Source organism: Falco rusticolus, chromosome 10 (assembly GCF_015220075.1).
Source record: "Falco rusticolus isolate bFalRus1 chromosome 10, bFalRus1.pri, whole genome shotgun sequence".
Lineage (NCBI taxonomy): Eukaryota > Metazoa > Chordata > Aves > Falconiformes > Falconidae > Falco > Falco rusticolus.
Window position 1 is genome coordinate 13,763,604 of NC_051196.1, and position 26,506 is coordinate 13,790,109.

Genomic DNA, 26,506 nt, shown 5'->3' on the forward strand with positions numbered 1-26,506 from the left:
TCCAGGCTTTCTCCTTGTCATTCTGATGTGCATTGCAGACTAGGGATAATCGGAATATGAGGCCATGTAAACATTGGTTTCCTTGGAATAACTTCTAAGTACCTTCTCTTACAGATTTGGTTTCTTTCCCCTATTAGTGTAGTTTAACATGTGTTAAAACACGATGCACATTCTGATTTTTGTGGACCATTAGTGATCAAAATTGTACAACAGAACTTGAGAGAAAGTGAGCAGCTAAAGACACTTGTGGCTTTTCTTTTTTTGAGGGCCATTTAGTGTGTCTATGGTAACAATCATCTGATCTGTTTAATGAATTGGCATAAGAAGTAGAGAACCTAAGTATGTAGTATCTATTGGAGGTGGAGATGTGAGGATGTTCCAGATGTCTGTCTTGCGGGTTTCAGCAGTATCTTCATAAATACAAGGCTTGTTTTTAGTGACCCCTTCAAAGTTTAACATCCCATTTCCGGTTCAAGTATATAAAAATCTGTACTGATGTACTGACCCTTTTATTGCTCACTGAAAACAGGCTTACTTTTTTATGTTTACTTTATTAACTTGGAATTGCAAGTTCCCTTTGTAAAGGAGGTGATCATAAAAGTCTTAAGTAATCTGTTACTTATTCTTATCCTTTGGTTCTATTAGATACAAAGAAATCCTTAAAAATGTGTTTGCAAACCGTGAGGAAATCAGAAAAGAATACCTCAAGTTGGAAATGCAACTGAAAGAAAATGCATTGAAGGCATATTACCAGAAACAATGTCACGAACAAATTCAACTGATGTGCTCTGAAGAAAGAGTAGAAAGGGTGAGTTTTATATACTGCAGTGCAAGGTATCATCTCTCTTAATTTTGCTAACTAATCTATCATTGGTAATGTATGAATTTTGCTTAAGCAAATATATAATTCTTTAATGCTGAAATATTTAATTAAAATGGGACAGACTACTTATCACTCGGATGACGTTTTCTGACAACGTAGTAGTAATGCCAGCTGTGTTTTTTTCCCACAGTGCATGGAAAACTGTTGTCGCGTGCTTATTGCTGCTAATCGTGAAAGCTTTTCAACTTGTCCTTAAGTAGATTGATTGCATAGTTACTTAAGACCTGACTAGACTTAAGAGACTCATCGTGCTCTTGTCAAAAACCATGTTTATGTACATATGGTACAGCCATTGAAGCTCAGTAATCTATTTGTGTTTCATAAGGAAAAGCATAATTTTGGGCTAAACGAGAGTTATTATTATCACTGGTGTTTTCATTTGTCACCAGGAAGATGTTTGGATAGCTGCTTAAAGACCGAGTCATGTCAACTGAACTAGTTACACTTAGTTGCCTTGAAGTTGAAGAGTCTGGGGGCTATGTATGAGCAAGTGCTGTTGTACAGCATTAAATGCTTGTGTCTTTCTAGAAGAATCAAAGTTGAAATAAGTAAGCATGGTTAGATAGTATCTCAATTTTTCTGATAAAAGTCACCTGAAAGGAATATATGTCTTATGTACAGGTGAAGTTGAAGGTGGGGCTGATCTTGCTTAGTCACAGTAACAATCTGTATTTGGCCAAAAATGAGTTTCATATGATTGTTTTTTTCCTAGTGATTCACATGAAAATTTGTCCTTAAACAAATGTCAAAGTGCAAATAAATTGCATATTTTTGGTTGTCATTAATGAAGATATTTCAGATGACTAGTGTGTACTACAATTCTCTTTTATGCCAAAGAAACTCTGAAACAATATTTCTGCCATATTTCTAAATGCTGCTTACACTAGAACATAGATGTGTATCTACTCATAATGATGAGGTATACCTTTATAGGCTCTTTTGTATGAATTCTTTTATAAGGTGATTTAACTTTGATTTTGAGTGTTAGCAGTGCTTCACTCAAATGTTGGTTTTGCCATCAGCTAACTTGTAAATATGATTTGCAAAGGATCAAGAGTCACTGTCATATAAATGTAATGCCTTATTTATCAATGAGAGTCACTGTAGTAGTAAAATTAAATGTCCATTTGTGACTACTTTGCAACAAATTGGTTTTTAATTTGGAACCCAGGCATTTGATTACCAAAGTGATTATCACATTTCCCTTGTGGACTGTAATGCTTCTGTTCTTCCTTTAATTTTTACACATTTGTTGTTGGGTTTTCTCTCTTGAAAATATATACTGTTAGGCTGCAGGAGTAATTCTGAAATATTAATTTTTATGATAAAAGTTTTACTTCTAAAGTATTTCTGTGACAATTGTCTGTGCTCAGTAACTAGATATAATAATGATTTTAGGTAACTTAACATGAAGCAAACGATACCTTATCTATACTTGAACAACCCGAATATGCACACTTTAATTTAAAACAATTTCAGAAAGAAGGAAAAACTCCAGTGTGAGTTTAGGTTACCTTAATCCTTGTTCTTAAAAATGCTTTCTTGTTGCAAAACTTTTGACACAGTTTATCTTGGGAAATTCAGTTCATATAAGTCCTTTGCATTTTCTACATAACTGACCCTGTTTCCAGCTTTTTTGGAAATGGAATGTTGCCCATTTAAAGGGCCTGTTTAAGTCTTCCTGCCTAATGCCTGTTCTTCCCACTTGTTACATGTATTTCTGCATCCATACTGTTTTCCTTTTGCTCGCAAGGTATCAGTCGCAGCAATGTTAGCCAGAAAGCCTTTGTGCCAATAGGAGAACATGTCAGATCATTCCTCTTTGTATGGAAACATAAAAAGCTAACCTGTGCCCTGTGTTATAGTTACTTTTAACTGTCTTGGAGAGGTTAAGGAAGTCTGCTCGGTTTTGACCTATTTTATCTTGAATGTTTTTGCACCAGTCATGGAATCTGTTTTACAAATATTTTTTACTTTTTTTTATTTTTAAAGACATGGCGAAAAACTGCTGGTGCTTTTTTGATAGACTTTAAAATATATATATTAGGTTTTAAATTGTTCCTACATTTCTGATTCCCTTTTTAACACTATTCTTACTGTCTTGAAAAGGAGCATATTCCTAGGAAGCCATCAGTCAGTCCAATCATGGTTTCAGTATTTCTGCTTACTGCAATTGCCCATGCTGGATTCAAAATGACTTGTTGAATATGTCCCAGTTCTTCAGCCCAGGAGGGATGATTTCTTCTGTGTCTCTTGCGGTGTTTTTTTAATGACAAAATACAGTAGCAACCCAGTTCCTACTGTGTTCCAGAGGGGGTGGTTAGAGCTAGCACACATAACCATACTTCTTCTGTTGTAACATATCCTTTATTCCTTGGAACATATGGGATGGGTTCATCAAATGTTGGGATGTTATCAATACCACCTTCAATCCTAATAGCTCTCCTGCACTGTGTAAAAGCTGATGAATGCAAAACAACGCATTTGAATTTCTCTGCTTCAGCAGTCCTGAAAGCTCTCCCCTAGCCTCACTGATCAGAGGGAGCCAGTGATTATTGCAAACTTTAGTCTGCCAGTTAACTCTTCCTCCTGGTATTTTCTCTAAGGAGTGGGTCCTTTATGAAGTGACTGTCTTCTCTGGATCCTCTTAGCAGCTAAGGCAGTCTAAAGGGAAAGAAAAGGGCAGTTCTGGTCAGAATGTAGTCTTAGACCCTAGTAAGTTGCCTGGAGCACGCACGTAGTTCAGGTGTTTCTACCATGCTGTTTCTGTATGCCGTGTGTTGAAATAAGCATTTTGGAAAAGTCAGCTTAAGAAGTGCAATCTGCATCTCTCCACATACTGTTCCTGTTTTCTACAGTATGTTCAGAAGGGCACCAGACAGAGTAATTTCTGCTTTACTGGAGGTACAGAGTTGCTTATGACATTTTATAATGGAACTAATTTGGCTTGCTGTTCTAAATATCTACTTTTATTCTAATTTATGAATTTTTCTTTAGGTATTAAATTTGGAATGTATGGACATAGAGAATTAGATTATATGATATTTTAAAAATGGGTTATATAACTTTTTGTTGACTGTGGCAGTATACTTAAAATGTTTGTGAGTTTGGGTTTTTTTAGTTAAATAAGTTCAGGCAAAGGTTAACTGTGAACTCTTGCTAAAGTGCTCTATGGCCAGTGGAGTCTGACCTAATTTTTAAAGTATACTGCTAACTATAGTTGTCCGCTGAATAGGAAGTCTTCTGTGCCTTGTTACGACACTTACCTCACTCATACCCAGCTTACTGCTGCTGGTTTGGTGCCTTTCTGCTGTCAGATTTCAGAGAAGCATTGGAAGAATCTTGATACTTGGAGATACAGGGTTTTCCTTTTGCCAAATACTTTGTCCTTTACCGGGCTTTTTCTAGGACTTAATGCCTTAGGAAAGCAAAGGAGATAAAATTTCTTCTTCATGCTTGAGTTAGGTAATGTTACATTTAGAAGTGTGTTGGTATTTGCACATGCAGTTTTTCCAGTCTTCCCAATGTAAGATAAATATGGCCTAGAACACAAACGGATCAAATCCATTGAATTGTTCTTTAAAGGTGTAATCGAATGACTGTACCGTAATCTGTTGTAAAGGCTTCCAGTAAAAAGAAAAAAAGATAAATGTTTAAATGCAGTTCGGTAACGACCATAAGGAGAATGTGCTACTTCGCTTGTTTTAAGCTGGTCAAAAATGCAAAATGTTTGTTATGCCCAGTTGAGTATAAAGGTATGGAAAAATCTTTTTATACAAAAATGTTTGTGAATATAATTTGAAAGTTGTTCCCTCAAATGCTGATTTTTAGGCCACTTGCAAGACTGATCAAAGGCTTGCAAGGCTTAGAACTCACTGTGTACACGTGCAGAAGAGGAAAGAAGAGGAGGTCAAACATTTTGAGGAAAATACCGATTGGCTGCATCGAGTTGAAAATGAAATGCGCCTCCTGGGTCAAGATGGTTGTATTCCAAAGGTAAGATGACTTTCATTTCAAGGGCAGATTTCATGTGTTTTAGACAACATCTGATTTTAATAGACTTTTTTTTTTCTCTATTAGTCTTTCTTTTACTCATGGCTTCTGCCATTTTTCCAGGGTGTTTTCAAATTTTAGTGTTAGCTGTTTCTGTTCTGCCCTAAAAACTTCAATGTTTGTGCAAGTATTCCTTATTCATGAAAATATACAATTACATACTAAAATGCATGTTAAAGTGGATTAAGCATGCTATGGCTGAGCTGTTCAGATGGCTGCCAGAGTGTTGATCCTGCTTGTGGCCATACACTTCTAATCTTGCTTTTACAGTAGCTCCCTATGCTCATTGAACCACGTGATAATCTAATTCTTAGCCTGGCCAAAAAAAAACCTTTTTTTTTTTTTGGAGGGTGCTAGAGGAGGAGTGGGAAGGGGGAAAGAGCAGTTGTCTGCCAAGTTTTAGTCAGTAGACTCAGCTCAGTGTGGCCTGAGCTGGCAGAAGGGAAGCGATGAAGGTCTGTGCAAGAGCAAGAGGAAAAGAAAGGTTGTTCTTCCCTGCCTCTTAGTTTCAGCCAGTAATTGGAGTGGCTTAAATGATCGTGTAATAAGCACTTATGTGGCTCATATCATGGATTATATTTCAATACCTGTATTTTTACTGGGTTAGTAAAATGTGTTGATACTTAAAAAGAAATTAACTTAAGATATTTCAAAGGGGATACTGGCATCTCAGGAAGACGACTGAATACAGTTGAAGACTTGTCCTAGACAAGGTCACTTAAGTTTAGGTGTGGAGCAAGTACACAGGAAAAAAGGCAAACATATATCAAACGTACATTTGGGGCATGCATAGATAAGCATATGTGCGTGCCTGTTGGAATCTTAATGCTAATTACAGTATACCCACAATTGGTCAAAGTAATCTACAAAGCAATATTCATGCGTGTAAATAAAATTCAGTCAATTCATACTTCTCTACAATAAAACTTCATTATATTATAATAATATAGGTGTGTTCCATTATTAATATTATTTTTACTTTACATTTTAGTTTTTTGCTACCAATTTTCAGTTGTCAGTTTCTTTTCTTACTAATTTCCCAAGGAACTCAGTAAAGATCTGCGGTGTTGCCATTTAAACCTAGAAATTAAGGACCTGAAAGCCCAGATAGAGCACATGTTATCTCTGGTGTCCCTTCAAGTTCAACATTATAAGCAGACAGAAAAGTAAGTACAGTTTCATAGCAGACACTGTAAGACTTCTATTCTGACATTTGTAACTTCAGACGGCATATATGTAGAATTTAGTTTTAGCTGAAAAAGAAGCAAGACTTTTCTTGAACTTTTTTTTCTAGATTAGAATTGTTTTTTCTTAAGCAAAACCGTATGTTAAAAAAATAAACGCTTAATAAATCTTGGTCTGTATCTACCATTGTTTAACAGAAACTGCAGGTATATTCTAATGCTTCTTGTTTCTATTTCATTTTCTTTGCATAATTTTTACAAATTGTTCAATAGATCAAGGTGTCTTATTTTAGTCTTCTGTGTTGAACAGCAGTATTGGGTTTTTTAATAAACGTGTTCTTTTAATTTCTTGAACTGTAGGCATTAATTTACTTATATTAAAAAAATTTATAACTTTGATAGAGTGAAAACAGCTGAATTTGGTTGTAAGCATCAGCTCTTTTTCCATTATCTATCTTTTGAAAGTGTTGAGAGACTAGCTTTCAGAGTGTGACATAAGGAGTAGGAAGTAATTGCAAATCTGTTTGGTAAATAAATATATTAAATTTGTAATAAAATCATTCCCAAGTGAAACAACCAGCTTTTCTTCTACCTTTGGAGGAAAGGCTGTTGCCATAAGCATTACAAAAAGTAATATGTAAACCTGCAAAAATGAAAGCAAAATTTTTAAAGCTACATTGTTATTGCAGTTATATCTTTGGGGTTTTATATAGGTATCCCTTTCCCTATTGCTTGAACCTACTGTTTAGTCTTGCAACTAACTGCACAGTTAACGAATGTCTGTATTCAGGTAGAATTTCTAAACTTATTGTTACTTTAATTTGGTCTACAATTGTGTGTGGATCTTAGTATATTCCATTATTTAGGTAAAGTTCCTAGTATCTAAACTTATTTGCACGAGGCTTCTAATAAGGTTCTTTGCACATCTAATTGAGATGTGCGTGGCTTAAACCACTTAATTTGGTTTATATTCTTCTTTGTTTATCTGATGCTTCATTTTAGAAAGTCAGAATTCAGTCAAGATCTATACTGACTATATTTCTGTGGTGGTTGAGGGTCTGAACATCTTGGACACTGAGGAAAAACTATACCTAGTTAATGCTTAGAGTGAAATGCAAGATTTTGCAAAGGAAAAAATCACTCTAGTCGTGAATATTTCTTCTCAGTGTCATGGTGTTCCTGCAAAATAAATTACACAGCAGAACATGGCGGGGGGCTGGGGCCGAGGGAGAAGGCACCACCACCACCCATATTCCTAACAGTGACAGTGCTGGTATCAGATTAGTTATGATTTAGTCATATTTATCTTGCTTGTTGTTGTTTTACAGAGTGCTAGTTACTTTGCTGCCAGTTCTTCGCAAGCAATACCTGACTTTGAAAGAAGCTGGGTTGGCAAATAATTTAACTGAGACTGAATTTGGGGAGGTTGAGCAGCTGATTGAAAGACAAAAATCAGTAGTTTGGGCAGACCAAACTGAAGAGAAGGAACAAAATAAAAACCATCAACTAGAGTTGTCATCTGTCTTTGTATTCCCACAACTTGTGCACAGACCAAACACCCCATGCCGTAAGTATATGATTTGTTCTCTGTTGGAAATACTTTTGAATATCTCCCGCAAGAGCTGTATGTCATTCATAAACACAGTGGATGTACACATCTGCAAATCCTGAAGCCAGCTGCACACCTGAGCCTCAAGACCCACTTCCTGTAAGTTATATACCTTACTTAATTGGATATAGGAAAGAAATTTACTTTTGCAATGGCTAGACACACTCTGCCAACAGGTAACTCCCTCCCTTTTCTTGTTAAAAAGTACCCTGTGTATTAATGTTCCTAGATCCTATGAGTATGATTAATAATTCCATTTGATTCTTTAGCATTACATTGATGGAAAAGGAATCATTGTGTTAATAAGTATTATTCTGTTAGCAATTTGATATGTTAAGCAGTTACTACAGTTTTGCACAGTTTCAATTAATAGCTTTGAGGGCGATGAGATTTCCCATAAATTAATTGCAGGTTAACTTTGAATCAATTTAGTTCAATATTTTGTAAGTTTATTTTTTCAAGAAATGAAGGATTCGCCATTTCTACCAGGAAATTCACTGCCTTGCTGTATCCTCATGGCCCCACTTTCCCCCCATAACTCTGTGTCGCTGGCTTTTCTTCTTTCACTGTAAAGCGAGTTGCTCTGGAGCGTAGCCTGGGTAAAAAGAGATGAAGAATCCTTACAGAAGGCACTGTTCTGACTGACAAGCAAAATCTCGGCCTGACAGTGCAGCTGCTGTGGGCCAGTGCTTGTATCTTATCCTCTGGGAAGGCAGCACTCGCCACACTGGGGCTTTCTGGTTGCAGTTAACAGTCCAAAACACTGAAAGACATCCATGGGTAACAAGGGAAAATCAGATACATAATACTGCTTCAGCTTCTCAAAAGGGAAAAGCGTTGACTCCTGTGAAATGGTTTGCAAACTTTCTTTTCCTTCTCTGAAGGCTTGCATGCTTTTGTACTTCCTATTCCACTCGTGCTAGTCAGGGATTCAGTAAGGTTAAAAGCAGTTGTTGCCCATTTCTCCTTCCCACTTGGAGTGAGGGTAGTGGACTTCAGCTGATTATAGTGTTCTTCCACTCTGCTCCATTCTCATTTCCCATATAGAAAGAAATTGGATGTGATCTTGGCTTGCTGGCAATCTTTTGGAAAATCATGGCAGTGATAAGTACCTGTGACATTCGGTAGCATTGTGTTTCTTACGATGCTACTGTCATACCATAATGGAAATATATTCTGCAAAGCTTTATGAAAGGTATTCAAATAAAAGGTAGTTATTTTCTTTTCTTTTATCCTCTTTTCTTAAAAAAAAATTAATTTTAAAAAATGGTTTTCTAGTCAGATTACTCTGTTATGGCAAAGCAGATAAGCAAAGGGTCTGGAGGTTGGGTTGTTTCCTGCTGTAATTCATCTAAGAATTCAAATACTGTAACATTTTCTTTCCAGTGGTAGAACACAAGAATCTGAAGTGCTAGAACTAAGTGATTTTTTTGTAATAAGAACTGCTTATTTCAAATGGTGTTTCATGCGTCTATATATGCCTATATTTTCACTTATAATTTAAACTGATTATCTGCTTGAAATTTGTCATTTTTAATATATAAAAAAACCTAAACTCCTAAAAATGGCATTTATAACATCTTAAGATTGGTTCTGTGGAGGTGTAAGTCTGCCTGAAGAAGGAAAGAAATACAGACTTCTCTAAACCACTTGTAAATTAAGAGTTCAGTTCTCATGTGCCATGGAGTTTTAAGTTGGAGACTGGTGTTTTGTATCTGCAAGACAAACATGAAGCCATGCTCCTGACTGGTGGTTATTTTATATCATAGCCATATGGTTTGTTTTCCTTTTAGAGGGACTTTTTCTTTTTTTTTTTCTGGAAGAGTAGGTAGGGAGACGTACCCAAATACAGGTAGAAAGAAGTCACCCACTTACAGTGCTTTCATTTATTTATTTTCCTCTGAGCACAAAATAAATGCAGTGAAATAGCTCTTCTACCACTGTTGGTTTGAATTACCATTTGAAATATGTTGAACTATGTTATGGAAATCAATTGTGCAGAATGTATATAGCAAACTATTAAGAAAAAACATAAATCAGGAAAAATAATTAGCATGGGGAAAAGTATAGTACAAGGGCAACATCGCAATCAGAAATAGGAAGGATGTAGTAATTTCTTTTTTACTTTAAAGATGAAATAAATTATTCAAGAATCCAATTCCTTTTCCCTAAAGTCATCTCAGAAGTATGCTTGGCAAATGTTAGCAAGAGCTGACCTAAGAACTTAGTGAACAAATAAAAGGGAAGATTTATACAAATCCCTCACACCTTTGTTGCACTGATATTATATTATTTATGGTTTGTTCAAGATGTTAGAAAGGAAATAGTGTTTTGCACCAAGATGAAAAAACCAAAAACCACAAACCAAAAACATGAGCCATGTGCTACACAGTGGTCATTATTCCCAATAGAAAAATAAGTATTGCACATATAATTGCATGGACTTTAACTTGTCAGCAGGAAAGAGCAATGAAGTTCATGTCTTGTGATTTGATTCTTACTTTCCATGTTGTAACTTGAGAGCAGCAATTTTTTTAGATCTCACATTTAATATAAATGTCACCTTGTGTTAGTATCTTAGAAGTTTCTTTTCTAAATAAACTGGCTGAGAGGGTAGAAAAGTTAATTTGTGGCAATGTAATGTTTCTTTCATATGAAACATAAGTCTGGAGCGTCTTAGAGGAAGAGTGTACTAGGTCTGCTGGTAACAAATTTGTGATGTATTGCTTTTGAACCTAGGTTAACATGTATTTGAAAGAATATTTTTTGACATAAAATCCCTCTGCAAAAATGAGATGCTACTCCTATAGGAAACAGTAAGATTTAGGAGGAAGACAGAAATTCCTCTTCAGTGTAAGTTTATGAAGTTAATTACATGTCTTCTATCAAGTAAAAAGTATTAAGGATGTGTGTACTATCCTTGCATTATCTGTATTTGGAAATGTCCAATTAATTAACAAACTACAAGTGACTGTTTAGTCACCATGCATTTAAAGTAGTAGCAATGCAGAAAAACACCTGTACTTGAAAGAAACTACTGTATTCTGTGTCTCATAAAACAAGAGCCACTAATCGTTGCATGAAACTTTTTTTTTAATGACACTAACCTTTTGCCAGCAGTCCTTTTAAGCAGAACTGTGATACTGTTTTAATGCAAACAAATCTTTACTGAGTGTTTTAACATAAAACTTGAAGCATTTTAAGTCACATAAATAATTTTTCTGATTGTAAGCCCTGTCCCCAAAAGGCTGAAGCAGCTAAATTATATCTATGGAATAGGAAAAGCTGTGAAAGCATGGCCTTAACTTCTTGTGGATTTCTTGAGAATTAACTACATTCCAGTAGCTGATGCTGAAGAAGGAAGTCAAAGTAGTAATCGATATGGAAAAAGAATCTAAAAAGAGTAAAGGGAAGGATAGCAAAGGTGAAAAGGTAGGGATTTTTATTCCAGGTTTTGTTGAAAGTCTCTTAAAGAAGTTTTGAAAAATAAATTCCAAATGAGCTTACTTGATTGTATGAAGTGGGTTGGATATTACCTTGTTATAAGAACCTTATTTCTGTCAGGAGTTTCAAAATACCGAATAATTTCAGCTGTATTCCAGTAGCACATACATCTTGGTTTCTAATAAAGATTCCTTCCTTGGAAAGGATCTCCTGTGTATTAAGTAATATAAAGTCATAGTGGGAAAGGAAAAGATGAAGACATTATCTAGCCGTTCATTTAACATATGTTTATACAGTTTTCAAGATAGTAAATTCTTGTGCTTAAAAAAATCTGATTTTTGGTGTATGCGTTTTGGTAAAGCTTTTAGTGCTTCACTACAGGAATAGACCTCTTTATATCTTGTTTTTCCTTTAACTTCGAAAGCTTTAAACACCACCTGTAAAATGGCTTGCTCTGAGAGTCAGAGGTGTATGTTACTAGCTGACTGTTAACCAACAACCTCATCCAATCAAGTAATAATTTAGTCATCTGTCTACACTAGCCCTACCATGGATACTAGAAATAGCTTTTAAAAAATTCTCGATTTGTCCCAAGCTAATCTTTCTTGCTCGTCAGATTTCTTTAGACAGTGCTATATTAACACAGGTATGCATGGCAATTAATTTGATCTAACAAACAATTGTTTTGCAGTGCATGCTAAAGCATTCTAAATGTAATGATTCAAGGAGTATTTTGTAAAGAACTTAACAGAATATCCGAGTCTTAAATTTCTGATTGCGCTTATTGGATGCGATTTATTTTTTTTTCTACTACCAATACTTCGGGATTTCTAAAATAAAATACCCTCAAATTTAATGTAAAATGAAACATTTTAATATTTGAATTGTCATTTAATTTCAAGTTAAGTAAAAACAAATTTAAAGTATTTGCACAGCATTAATTTATCCTACTGAGTGTACTCATCTTATGCTGTTCTTGGTAATTTAATTTTTGTTTCTGAAAATATGACTGAAAGCACATTACTTTAAGAACGTCTGCTCTTGCTCCCTTTCATGGTGAAGCCTTAACATGAGCTTCCCGTAACATGTTTTAATCATACTTTCTACTCTATATTATTAGAGAAGATATTTTGGAAGCAATTGTTTCATCAATCTATACTTCTGTTTCTAAGCATCCACCCATGCTATTTGTTTGACCATAATTATAAATCAGAATTGTTGTTTTGTAGAGGAAATGCTAGTTTTCCACTATCATTTTTGTTTACAAATATGTTAACATTTTAGATTAAGCTTGTGTATGCTTCATGAAACCATATATGTGCAACCTCAGGAACAATTATTTGTATCAAGAAAAGCACAAGCTCTGAAGACATGTTCATCTAAAAATGTATTTGTGCCCCCATGCTTGAGTGTTGGTTAATGGAGAGCCATACAGTATTCATAGAGTACGGACGGACATGTGGAGACCTCTGACGGGTATTTGCAAGTATTTCTGTGAATGGGAAAGTTCTTGGCATTGTTTCAGGCATCCCATTTCCAGAAGCCTTACTGTACATTACCATTGAGAGAATGGAATTGATTTACAGGAGGGGGGGGGGGGGGGGGGGGGGTGTGGAAAAACCCAACCCAAAAAGCATCCATTACCTCCCCTTGTCACAAACATCCGAAAGTAAAGCTAATGTATTATTTTGCATGGCAGGAAAAATTGGGATGCAGTTGCATGTAGTAAAAGACTTGATTAAAACTAGGAAAGGCATGTGTCTTGTGTGTAGGAAAGACTTGTCTTCTATTGAGCAGTGTTTTCACACTGTCCTATATGACTTCTAAGTTTTATTTTTTTTCTTGTAGTACACCTGACCACTGGGAATTGCAAAAATGCAGCGTGGATTCTAGCCTTTTTCAGTTCACGGCAGCTGTTTCCAAAACTGGTCACTGCAGTGATGCCTTGGGTCGCATGAATATTAAATAATTGAAATACACTCATTAGACCTCATTTGCAATTTGGAATTCCATGAGTCAGTTGTTAAAAGAATGAAAATGTATGGTTAGTATTGTAATTGGATCAATCATTTGTAGCCCAGAAATGTTTATTGAAATGAATACATTAATATTTCATTTCCCTTTAGCAGAACAGCCTGCTAGACTTAATTTAGCACAGTTTCCAGAAATAATCCCCTTATGTATGTATTAACATGAGTTCCAGAAGAAGAAAAAGTCTTGGCCATTATTTTGTCCCAAACATCAATTAGAACTAACCCAATTCATCAGGGTCATTTTGTCATTGAACCCTACTCACTTGCTGGGACTCTTGTTTTACAGATTCTGCATTCTGCTTTTCATGTTAACTCACAGAGCTGTAAATATCTAATAATGCTGGGTTTCTCTCCTGAATCTGCTTTTCTGAGTTGTATTTTGAGACAGATAATACAACAAACTCATGACCAAAACCACCTCATACTTATTTGATGGAGGGTGGTTGGTCAGTGGAGGTTGACTTTTATTTCTAATTTACAATTGAATTCCCTAAGAAAAATAGTATCTATCAAGGATTCTGACAATTATCTTTAATAATCATCGACCTGAAATCAAACATGAGCAAATATGTGATCTGTTCTCTAAAAAATATTTGGTATAATGCTTATTTTTAGAGAAGCATTGTAGCTGTGAAAGCGCTAGCTAAGGAAATAAAACTTGTAATTTTTTTCCTTTTAGGCTAGTCCAAGTTAACTGTGGGTATTTCAGTAAAGCATATACAAAAATTAATCACTATATAAAATAAAAAGTAAATAATATCACCGAATCACGGTGATCATTCTGATGGGAAAGATGGAACTGGCCATAAAACATGAAGCAAATAGAAACCATAAACATTATAATTTCCTTGCCGTATTGTGGAACAGGTTTGGAGATTTTCTTCAGAGTTGGCGTGTGTCTTTCTGTAGAAAAGTAATGACAATGCTTAACAATTAGCGTTAGGCATCCATTCAGGAACTGCTTAGATATGTTCTTTAAGAAAATATGAATATAGCCATACTTGGTCCACGCCTGCGTTGTCTTTGGTACCCTGCACTTAGTGGCTGGCCAGTAACATGCTCCCAAGACAGACAGCAATACAAGACCAATCTAGAGTCAGCCGACTTGAAGTTTCCAGTTCCGGTGCGATGAGAAATCCCATCGAACCAATTGTAGGTAATAATTGTCAGTAGGTATCTTTTAAGTTTGTCAGGTCTGTATTTTGTAAACCGTGTATGTTGACGGGATCTGCCACGCAGCAAGTTGAACAGTATAATTGTTCCATGGGATGCATGGATTGCTCTTACTATTAAAATTAGTAAGTGATATGCATAGGGCATCTACTGTTTGTTACTGCAATAAATAAATAAATTCCTCATTAACCTCCTCTGTGAGATTTTACTAACATTTTATATTACCTCAGCTGTTCCTGTTGTCTCTGTTTTCAGTGTTTACTCATTGGAGTATGTAGGCAGTAAAATAAAGCATATGCTAAAGTATGTAACATCTACATACATTCCACCTACAAGCACTCAACAATATCATGTTAAAATTGAGTATCCTGGGAGAAAGCATTGTATGAAATTGTCATACAAATACTTTGGTTTTAGTAGACAAGATCTGCTGTGAAATGAATGTGTCTTCTGCGTTGCTTGAGTACTGGAAGTTCATATTTGCCACTTGAAACTTTCAAGTCTTTTGTTCTGGAACCTTTCCCCTTCTTGAATAGGAGTTAGGGGAACTGGTTCTCCCTAGTTGTAGCTGTCCCGTTGCAATATAAGCCATGTAGTGACCGCATTTTTCAAAAATAGTTTGCTGAATTGTTCAGTGCTTGTTTACACAGAACTATGCTGAAGTTGTATGAAGTCAGTATTTAGGACAGGCAAGGTATGGTGTTTCAGTTTCAGGCATACTACTTTGTGTCAGCTTGAGTATTAAGTTTTCTCTTTTGGTAAGAATTTTTATATATATATAAACTTGGAAACATGTCTGTGAGTAGCACTGGTTTTAATAACATTAAGTAGCCTTTGAAGTACTTGAAAATAGCTTCTTAGAAAAAAAAATTATTTTTTAAGGAGAAGTACTTTTGATAGGACCATGTGAAGTCATCTGAAATCTACAGGAGTAGTGTTTTTGTAGCAGCTACTGTTACCTGAGCCCATTTTATTTGAAATTCTCAATGGCAGCTGTTAAAAGCACCTGCAAAAAATGAACAACCAGTTTCAGTATCTTGCTTCCTTATTAAGACAAAAATAAAAACACTGGCATTCCTTTATTTTGTAAGATTAAATGTTTTTCCTGCTGTATTTATATTTATTATATCATAACTTCTTGGAGCTATATACTGTAGAACAGCAAGCTAACATGGAACTGGGGTGTTGGGGGTGTGTGTGACACATTCGGCTTACGTTATTTAGTGAAATCTAGTTAAATATGTTGCTGGTGATGTTTTTATTTACTTTTTTGTTTACTGTGTTAGGAGCAATTAAATGCTTTCACAAAAAGCTATGAGAAGGGACACTTCTTGAATATTTTATAGGCTTTCCAACACTTAATGGGCAAGAAAACCTAGTTTTGTTTTACCTTCATTGTAAAATGAGTTTTATTCCAGAAATAGATTTTAAAAATAGGCCTGGGGTTTTACTGACAGCTTATATTTACCCTTATAGAATGGCTGTAACTGTCTTTTTATTAATGTACTTGTATTACAGTATGAAATACTGTTCATAATGATGAAATTCAACAAATTATTAATGTTGTGGCAACAGTTTTGTGTTCTTTACCTATTTAGTTCATGGTTTGAATGCCTGCATTTACAGTTAATTTAAAAAGGCTTCCAGTATTTAGTCCTGGGGAAGCTTCTAAAACTTGGCACTCTTAGCAAAATGTTTCTCCATCAGACTTCCTTCCTAGGAACTTTAGGACATTAGCAAAACCTCAGTGTCTTACTGTAAGCAAACTTTCTGAAACTGGAACCTCTCTGTCCTAATGTAACAACAGACAAACAGAATTCTAACCACTATTTTTCCCGAAACGCACACTGTCAGACACGTATAAGCAGGAGTAAAACTTAATAAAATGATAATTTAAAATGTGTCCTGAAGTGTTTTAGTGGATAGTTATTTCAAACACTAGAATGGAAGCTTATTCTTGTATTTAAGAATATAAGCTGTCAGCAAATCTTTAAAAGGAAGTTTTGGTCTCAATTTTTGGTTGTGATGACTAGAAAATATATTTCTTGAAAGAAAGACATGTTAAGTCTCTTACGTAGAAGAGCAATATTGTAGTTAGGAAACCAAAGTTAAAGAGTAATCACATTAATAAAGCATAGCATTGTTGATAGCATCACAGAGTCCATATTGGAAATGGTTCATAAGTAACTTTCTTGCTTGTTACCAAAAAAATGCTATCAGGTCTTGGAGAAAAATGTCGTCGTTGAATTAGGTCTGTATTATTTTGATTAGAGGTAAAAATTATTTGGGGAAAACACAGGCGGTGTTTTACTACCCTTTCTATTTCACTGCTCATTGAGGATATTCTGAATTAGCTTAACGTTTAGATTACAATCAAACTGCTGTGTCTCAACAACTTGCTGTGCTTCCCCTGGTGAATGCTGACTGTCGATTAGGCTAAGACTAGGTATGAGAAAATAATGTATTTTGCATTTTAACAACATGTCAAGTAGTCCTCTCAGGCTTGAGTTTTTCCATGTCTGTGTTGCTTCAGACCTGAAAAAAGAATAGAATTGTAATTGTTCATGTAATTGTCCAGGCATCTTTTTCCGTAAGCGGTTTAGCTTGAATTAACCTCCTTTTATTGTTTATGCATTGTTGGATAAGATGTTGCATATTTGTTGAAGCATAATAGTTTAAGCATTGTTCTTTGTGAAACTGATCCCTTGAGAGAGGAATAAATGTTTGCTTAGTTTTTTCCGATGGTTCTATTATTGAATTAAGTTCTGGCAACATAGAATAGATTTGTGGCCTATATATTAGCATCTAATTTACTTGCTACTTGCACACACTTTGGTGCTACCCACTCCATCTGCCCAGAAGAGCTCTAGGTCTCGTGTTAGTCCTGAAAACCTTTTCTGTCTCCTCACAACTATCATTTGTATCTTTTGATGGGGCATCATCTCATGTAGCTGGGCATGAGGAATCCATCATATGGTATGTCTAGTTCCAAAGTGTGCACAAAAAACTGGTGCTGAGATCATCCTTCAACCTTTGACTGCTCTTCTTCAATGAGGGTTTTGTTTGGACCTTTGCCTCAAGCCATCTGATTTCTGTGGGCATCAGGGAGCTGGCATTCTTAAAAGTTTCTTGCTTATGGCAAACTGGGTTGCAACTGGGCATTGAGGTCAGAATTAAATGGGCTGGGAAGTGGTGAGCAGTCAGGGAAATGGCTACAATCACTTAAGCTTTGCTTTGTGTAAGAAATCAGATGGAGGGCGTGTGTGGAATAATGCAATACGTATGTGGCTTTAATCAGTTTTCCTCCTCTTCAAAGAATTTTTATGGAACAGCTAAAATGCCGTAAGTGTTAACACATGAGAGAGAACTAAAGAAGCATTCAGATTAAGGAGTTGAAACTAACTTACTTTGAGGCAAAAACAGAATGGAATTTCAGAAGAAATATTTATCAACAATGTTATATGAATACCATAGTTAATGGCTGAGTAACTTGTAGCAGTTTAAAAAGCAGGAGCTCTTTTTGCAGTTTAGTTGCTCGTAGGAATGGAGTAGGCAATGCAGAAAGGGGAAATGTGATGCTGCGGCTACCAAATGAAATGGGGCCAACCCTTAGGCATTTCAAAGATAATAGGCTTTACGTATTTTTTTTTAATTTGCACTGAAAGTTAAATATAGAAGCACTTGGATTTGACGGCCCTTTGCTACTCTTCATTTCTTTAAGAAAAAGTATATATCCTTTTTTGTTATTAACTACTTCAGTCACCACTAGCCTAGCCATTTGAACAGTGGTCTGTGTCTTAAAATGATTCTCTTCTACTGAAAACCTGAATAAAAGAAAGGTTTCTTTTCGCCTCTTACTTTGGCGATTGCCATCATTACCACCTGCTTGGGAGAGAAAAAAAAAAAAACAAAACAAAACTATGATACTTCCAAACCCCAGTATAAACCAGGATGAATGGGAATGGCCAGTTACTGCTGCATTGCTTGCTTTGTTATTTTTAAGTGTGGGTTTTTTACTGAAGAGCCTTTTTCCCACAGTTGATACATTGAGATGACAGGATCCAAGTAACTTCTTTTCTCTTGTCCAAAACATTCTTCTTGTATTTGCAATGTCAAATAATTTTTTTATTCTAAGTGATTCTATGACCTTCCTTTTACAAGAGTCTCTCCCTCCTGCATAGTGTTTGCTAGGAAAAAAACTGACTGTGACCGGGGGGCAGCTGTAGATTACTGTTAGTACCATCTTAAATGAAGAGTTGTGTCATGATAATATGATCATTTTCAATACTCTTACTCTTCAATTCCCTGTTGTCATGTGTCATATCTTACCTGTGATTACTTGTAGCATCTCTGGGATTAACTATATCGGCCTATGCAGATTTGTAATACTTTGAGTGCCACAGAACAAATGCTACCATCTGGACAATGCTGCAATAGAAATAATTTCAATGATCAAATGAATATGTAAAAGAAATAAATACTGTTTGTAAGAATTTCTGCTAATAAACATTTTAACAGAGGAGGATAAAAAGCAAGACTTAAGTGGTAAATATAGGTTAATGTGCTAACCATTGATACCTATGTTGCACAGGTACAAATTTTGGCACGCCATCACAAGAAATGAATACAAATACACAACAAATAACAAGATATGCAGTACCACTACAGAAAAAAACCAGGCGGAAGCTGATGGGCTCTCCAGTCACAGCTCAAACTCCTGATGCGTCCAAGCCCTCCAGTCTCCATCATCTGGAAGATTCTCTTACCAAGGAGGTCCGCCCTATTGTCTATACACCAGAATTTTGCAGAAAACCAGTACAAAGCTACTGTACGCAGGCTGTGGTAAAGAAAGCTTTGCACCTTGCAGGCCTTCAAGAAGCTGATGCATGTAATATAGGTATGCCAGTGAAAAAGACAAGTAGTATGGACTACACATGTGATGTCCCAAAGTGCGATGAAGCTGACATGGACTCAACAGTAATTCTCTATGAAGGGACAGGTGAAACAACTGAAACATCTATTGACTCGTCCATGAAGGAGGCGCAGCCATGCAGCAATGTCTTTCTACAAAGGTATTTTCCATTTGCATGGGCAAGGAATGTTACCCAAGCGATTTAATCCTGTTAATTTTCACAGCTGAGTTTTTTCTATTGGTGTCAGTTTTATCTGTAAAACCAACATTTTGAAAATCAAATCCTCCATTTTAGTCGGCATCAGATTCAATTTTGCCATTATTTAAAATCAGTGGTATGTTGATGATGACAGATGAAGTTGAAAACTTATCCTGTGTTGCAAGATATGTACCGAAAAGAAAATACAACACTTCTGAAATTTTGTGATGCTTCAGGCAAGTTAGGTTTTCTCAGCCTTACTTTTCTGGTCTGTAAAATGAATCCTTAACCTCCTGGACACTGAGAGATACCATCGTTAAAGGGGCCGTATATGCATGAAATTCTGCAAAGCTGCCTTAAGTAATATTATTGAAACAAATTTCCAGTATTTTTTTCAATGTAACATTTATTTACAGCTTCGCTTGACTTCTAAGCAGAATAGATTTTACAAAATATAATTCCTTTATTTCAGGCTTGATCTCTTTTCCTTAAAAAAAAATAATCATTCTTCAGCACTTGAGAAGCCCTCATATATGGCGATGACTTCTGCTGCTGAGAGAAAAAGAAAGGTATTAAGGTAAGTTTAAACTAACTCTTCTATACAAAAGAGTTTGTATTCATTTTTTATGTTCTCACTTTAGCTTCGGTGTTGCATTTGAAATCTGAAAACCTCTTATGCAAGTCATCTGGGCCTAGATATGAGATGTTCTGAGTCAAATATGTTTGGCAATTCAATTTTATTTTTTTTTTCTTCCTGGCAAGCTGCATAGAATCTATTTTACTCTTTGTTTAGGAACTCTGTTTTATCAAGTGCAAATAATATGGTGTCTCCTGTATCTTCTGTCTACTCAAAATACAAAGATGACCTATAATTCTGAAAAGAGAATTTCTCATCATCAATTAAAAATCACTAATTTTTTTGAGAATGTTATGCCTTTGCTGAAAGACATTAGAAACTACCAAAATAGAAAGTGAAGAAAACATTTAACAATACTTTAGTGGCCAGTGCCTTTGTTTTTCTAATAATTCAGGTCCAGTCTCAGTTACTATGACTTCATTCTTGTGCTCTGCTCTGGGAAGAACTCCCTCTTCTGTTTTACGACCTCAAAAGAGCCTTGTTAGTAGAAGATCTGAAACTGAATAGATGCTAAGTGGAATTGTATTCTTGTTTGGTTTAGTTAATCCTTAAGTACATTAACAATCAGCCTAGTACTGAAAAAAGAATTTTTTTTTCTTTTTTCTTTTTTTCTTCTTTTTCGAAAAGCAAAAGTTGATACAACCTTTTTAAAATCATACTATGAGTCACCTGTTGCTAGACAGTGAGTAGAGCTGCTACCTCCTAAGTCTTCTAAAGACTGTTTCAAGATTGTTGTAACAAATTCAATAGAAAGATCACAGGATATGGAAGAAACACAAGCATTTTTTTGGTTTATTAGCATCTTTGAGATAGCAAATCTTCCTAGATCATAGATCTACCGGATCGAATTTAATGTTCCTGTTCTAATTGTCATTCGTTATTTTTCTAAACTGTTTTTCTAAGATGAGGAATAAACTGTATTGCTCTAGGATGAGAAAAGAAGCTCATCTCACACTTCCCATTTTTCAAATGCTTGATCATGAATTTGGCAAAATAAATCACTTGCTCTCTGAAACTGGGCTAATTTTCTAGTTTTTCTTAGGGAGAGGCATGGGAACTTTTGGAGCCTGATTTATCTTACCTTATGGTAAATGTTCTAAGATAGACTTTAGGAGTACTGTGTTTGTAATCATTGTGTAATGATTTCCAAACTTAGGTGCTTTTCTCTTCCCAAAAGACTAACTTTCTGCTCTTTTATCTCTTTCCTTCCATGTCTCAAGCATGTATTTCCCAGTTTCAAGGTTAGAATAAAATTACAGGAAAATTGCACAACTTTTATTCCTTTTTGGGGGATTATTTCTTTTCTCTCAGACTGCAAACACTGTAAACAAAAATTCTTTATGGTTTTGTCTAGTAGTTTGTGATGAAGAGAGGGAATGAAAGCTGCTTATTTGCTCTTACTTCTCAGATAGCACCTACTTTCACTTCTCTTTGCTTTTTCTCCTTTTTCTCTCCCACACTTCTCCTGTTTGAAGTAGTTCACTCCAGTCATTCATCTACTAACATTAGAATAAAAATATAAATTGCAGGCATATTCTGCACATTAGAAATATAATTTGAAACAGTCGTATGGCTAGGACAAGGGATAAAAGACAAGTCAGCCACAATAGAGAGGCTGCTTTTACTAAACAGGATTATGTTCTTATTGGCATAAGTCCTCTTACAAGAAACATGCGTTAATAGGACTGGCACAAAACAGGTCTGAGTCTTTACAGATTGCTATATATTTCCATTTAGGCAGAAAGTTATTATCAAGAGCAGTAGTGTAAGTTAGGGGGCTATAAAGTGAGAATAATACAATATTGTTAGGGGAATGCAAAAAAGCATAGGAACTTGGGACATAAATAGAATTAGCTTGTTAATGAGGCTGTCATACAGAGTGGAATTGGGGAAGCTAGCAAGGCAAGCGTCAAAGGGTGAGATCAGATAGGTTTATAACTTTCACTGTAGATCTAAAGTCCATCATATAAAAGGCTATAAAGTATAGAGGTTTTGTCTCAATGAATTTGAAGCTATAACAGCTTTTTTGCAGCTTAGCTGAGAAGTATTCTCTGCTATGAAGCCACCTCCTCCGACTGTGTTGGAGGCCATAGAAAAAATACTGTAGAAATAAAAAAAAAGTAGTTTGTTCAATAAACACAGCTTGGTCATTTCAAGGATTTCATACATGAATTAAGATTATTTCTTAGTACAGTTTGTGTGCAAAGACCACCAAACTGGCTTCTGTAGTTTCCAAAAAAACTGTAGGATATCGGTTTGCGTTCTAACGTAAGTGACAACATTAGTTCTTATTTCCGCTGTTGAAATATTCTTGTAAATTTTTAAAAAGGAAAACGGGGAATAATATCCATATATATACATCATAAATAAATTAGCTTATTCTTTGCATTCCGTTACGAATTACCAGGACTGGATAATAAAGTGATTAAGCTACGTTACAGTTGTTTAGCCCTTGCAATGTAGAAATACATTCAACGTTAACTGAAAGCAAGCTCTTTTCTGTCTGTCTTTCCAGTTCTTCATCAAACACTGCATTAGGCAGCCTGCAAGACCCTGTTTCCGCAAAACGCATTCGGCAAGATGTCTTGATGAGCTATAGAGCTCTAAGAGTACCCAAAATGGCAGGTAAGTGTCAAAGCCTGGATGTGTGACACGGCACTGTTAACTGTGATTGTACAGGAGGTTCAAAATAAAGGTTGATATTCAAGGTTTTGTCAATTTAATATCGTGTGTTGCTGTGATCAGTACTAAGCTATTGGTTTGAATAGTAAATCTATTCATAACCAAAAAAATCTGAATCTCTAAGCAGTTACCTAGATGGTATCTAATAAAAACTCAATTATTACGACAAGCTGGTTGGAAAAACCTTTTCCCAAGAGTTATGGTCTTCCACCAGAAATTCCACCAAAAATTTGTGTACTTTTTGAGAAGTTTGATGAACTTTATGACCAATTTTATCTTTGCCAAGTGTGGTTTATCAAGAAATAAAATCCTCTAGTGATTTCCATACCTGTCTTTAACTTCTTGCTTTGTTTTATGGCACTATACTGTTTTTAACTTTTTGTGTTGTTATATGACACTGCACTGATTTGGTTTCACAGGTGTTTTTTCTCAGAGATCTATTACTTAAACTTTGGGGCTATTTTGGGCCAACACAATAGCTGAGGAAAAATTCTTTTAAAGCCATATTTAGGAATTCTTTTGCTAATAATAATAGTCAGGTGGTACTCTGTGAAAGCCTGCTACAATTACATGGCTTCTCTCTGAGGTATATAAATCTTTACTGTAACATATTCGGTTACAAATAATTTTTTAGTAGATGTGCACAAAGGTCTTTTGTTCACAACCTTCTAAAAACCTCTGCCTTTTCCTAGTGCATGGAACTAAGTTACCTGGCACCTGCAGCAGGTTATAATGCATGGAATACCTAAAATTTTTCCTTTTATCTCTATGCACTTGTCTGCTTTTCTCTGTGTTCAAAAATGTGCTTAATGATCTTTGTGCAACTTCTTGGGCAGTTTAGATGCAATCAAAGATGGCTTAAAGTTTTAGTCTGCTGTTTTTATGCAATAGTCCAGCCGTATAGCTTTTCCCACTGGCATAGGCGATATGCCAGTTTTACAGCACATAAACGTTTATGTAAGAGCTGATGTGAGGGAGCAAGTACATATGAATACGTATTCTCCATTCATGAGAAACGTTGAAGTTCTGTTACATTAAACTTACTGAAAAGTGTAGATCTGAGGCTAAACATAGTCTAACCAGTAGTTACTGGTTAGTTAGTCAAAGTTCATACAAAGTTACCTCAATATCAATTTCTACTAATAAAGACTGGGTTACGAAGTTAGCAAAATCAGTCACTACTCTGATATTATTAAGAAACTGTGTAATGAAGCACCACATGCTACCTGAAGGGAGCTTGTAGGCAGAGGGGGTCAGTCTCTTACCCCAGATAATAAGCGACAGGGAAAGAGGAAACGGTCTCAGGTTGTGCCGGAGGAGGTTTGGATTGGCTATTAGGAAAAATTTCATCACAGAAAGGGTGGTGAAGCATTGAAACAGGCTGCCCAGCGTGGCGATGGAATCGCCATCCCCAGAGCTGTTTCAAAAATGCATAGATGCGGTGCTTAGGGACGTGGTTTAGGGATGGACTTGGCAGTCCAGGGTTAATGGCTGGACTTGATGATCTCAAAGGTCTTTTCTAACCTAAATGATTCTATGATTCTGAAACACAGAAGAGATTTTTGATTCTTCAGAGTTCAACTGAAAGTAAAATTGTATCTTCAAAACCATGCGTTGCAGGAGAAGAATGAAATATGACCAAATACCTAAGGGAGAGAGCTGCTTTCCGATTAAATAGACAAAGCTTTCTCTAGTGAGTGTGTTAATTTTTCAATACTGTTGTATAAAAATAGTAAGTGTTAATAAAATTTTAACATATTTCTACATTTTTATATAGACCACTGTGCCTTTTTAATAGCATCTGATGTCAATTGAGCATCTAATCATTGGATTTTCTAGGCAATCAGCACACTGGATCACTGAGCTTAGAGTGATTAGGGTTTTGCATATCAAAATTAAGCTTTCAGTAAGGACAAGTAGTACGTCTAAAAGTTCTTAGACATGCTTTGAGAAGGAGATCCAGGTAGGCCAAATTGTGCTTATGTGTATTGAATGAGTGTCTCCTATTTGTTAATAACATTTCTTTCTTCACTAGGAATTAAAACAAGGAAGTGCAAGCAAGAACAGAATGTGCCAAGAAACCTACTGAAAAAGCCTTTCTGAAGGAAATATATCGTTGGGTGTTAACATGAAGTCTTTTGCTTTGCGTTTGTAAGGAAAAAAAAAAATAGGATTTTGCTTTTAGTCTGTCCATATTTCAAGCAGGATTGATGGATAGCAAATGAGAACCCGGTGATCTTAGTTTCCCTCTTGTGAGTTGTTTTGTGTTAAAGGTGTCTCTTTGTAATGCACTAGTTCAGAAAGAACCATTCTTGGAAATAAAAGGATTTTGTTAAATGCTGTAAGATAAGTTCTCTTCTTGTCTCCTGTTAAAGCTTACAAATGTGTTTTGTATATTAACAAGTTAAAGACACTTCATTTGGACTCTGGAATGCAGAAGGGCACAGTGTAACTATTGCTATAATCTTTGTGAATATTTCCCTGTGTTTGACTAACAGATCAATATTTCAGACAATGCAAGTCTTTAAGGGGATCAATGGTGCTGTAATTTCTACGTGCTACTCTAAATTGCTTACCTACAATCAGTCTTACTTCTCTGAGAACATTGTGGTACAGAAGTTAGAAAATTTGTTTTGAACTGCTAAATTATTTTCACTGAAATGTCCTAATGTTAAAATTGTTTTTCATTTGGAAGAAAGTCAAACATGTTAATGTTAAAATGTATTCATGCTTAGCACTAGGATGCCAGTGTATTCCTAGATATGCTATCATGGATACATTCTACCCGTGTACTACCAGGAGGCAGAAAAATATTTACAAAAAGTGTTTTTAATGAAGTACAAAATCTAAATCTTTTTAGTCTTTCTATTCTTAGTCTGTTCCTTCGTTGTAAATGTTTGTTTTATTTTTCAGGTTTTTTAATTTGGTTGTTAATAGGATTATTATGTTAGTTTGAATAAATATTTAGTCTTGATGACCAATGTAATGTGAATTGAACTTCTAGAAATAAATGTACTTTTTTGCCTCATCTATTATGAAAAATGTCTGCATTCACTTTGACAAGTATTATAAGTACATGTGGTTCATATTGTATCTACTGATAAATGATGAATATTCAGAGACATAGTAGTTACATATAGTTGTATTGTAGCCTTGACAGCCTGCCGACCCTTAGGTTCTAGCGTGTTTGGTTTGTGCAAATGTAAGTGTATACATGAATTTCCCCAAACTAAGGAGAACTAGAGAGAGAAATCCAGTAACTGGCTTCAGTGGTTTAAAATGACTGAAGAAAGAGCTTGCAACCCGATCAGTTAAGCAACGCTAAGTACGCTGCAGAAGAGTGTTCTGGCTTTCAGCAATAGTAATGGGTTCAAAAGAGCTTCAGAGGTGGTGGTTGTTATTCTGTCACAAGCTTTCCTGTGACAGCAAGGAACTGGACTCCATGATCTGATAGCTTTTATCAAATTGGTTCCTAAAATTGTTTCAGTATTCCAAATGTTTATAGTTTTATTTTTGTTCTTTGTAGTCTTTGGTATTTAGACAAACTAATATAAAACTTCTTCCCTGTTATATCCTCCTAGTTATCAAATGTTGACATGTTTATTCTTGACACATTAAAGAGGTGTTTTTCAGAAGGCTTCAGAAGAGGGATAGCGGTAACTGCCTGTGTAAGCTTCCAGGACCACTTTTCAGAGGA

General features: G+C 35.5%; 1 protein-coding gene across 2 annotated transcripts in view; it reads left to right on the forward strand.

Moving 5' to 3' along the window:
• KIF18A (kinesin family member 18A) overlaps window positions 1-25,841 on the forward strand; it is a 42,204-nt gene extending 16,363 nt beyond the window's left edge. For both annotated transcript variants that reach the window (XM_037401542.1, XM_037401543.1), the window contains exons 10-17: window positions 646-808; window positions 4,715-4,879; window positions 5,981-6,102; window positions 7,449-7,687; window positions 18,971-19,451; window positions 19,963-20,067; window positions 22,643-22,752; window positions 24,845-25,841. In XM_037401542.1, the coding sequence (XP_037257439.1) occupies window positions 646-808; window positions 4,715-4,879; window positions 5,981-6,102; window positions 7,449-7,687; window positions 18,971-19,451; window positions 19,963-20,067; window positions 22,643-22,752; window positions 24,845-24,912 (1,453 nt within the window). In that variant the 3' untranslated portion in view covers window positions 24,913-25,841. The remainder of the gene's footprint in view (window positions 1-645; window positions 809-4,714; window positions 4,880-5,980; window positions 6,103-7,448; window positions 7,688-18,970; window positions 19,452-19,962; window positions 20,068-22,642; window positions 22,753-24,844) is intronic.
• The last annotated feature ends 665 nt before the right edge of the window (window positions 25,842-26,506 follow it).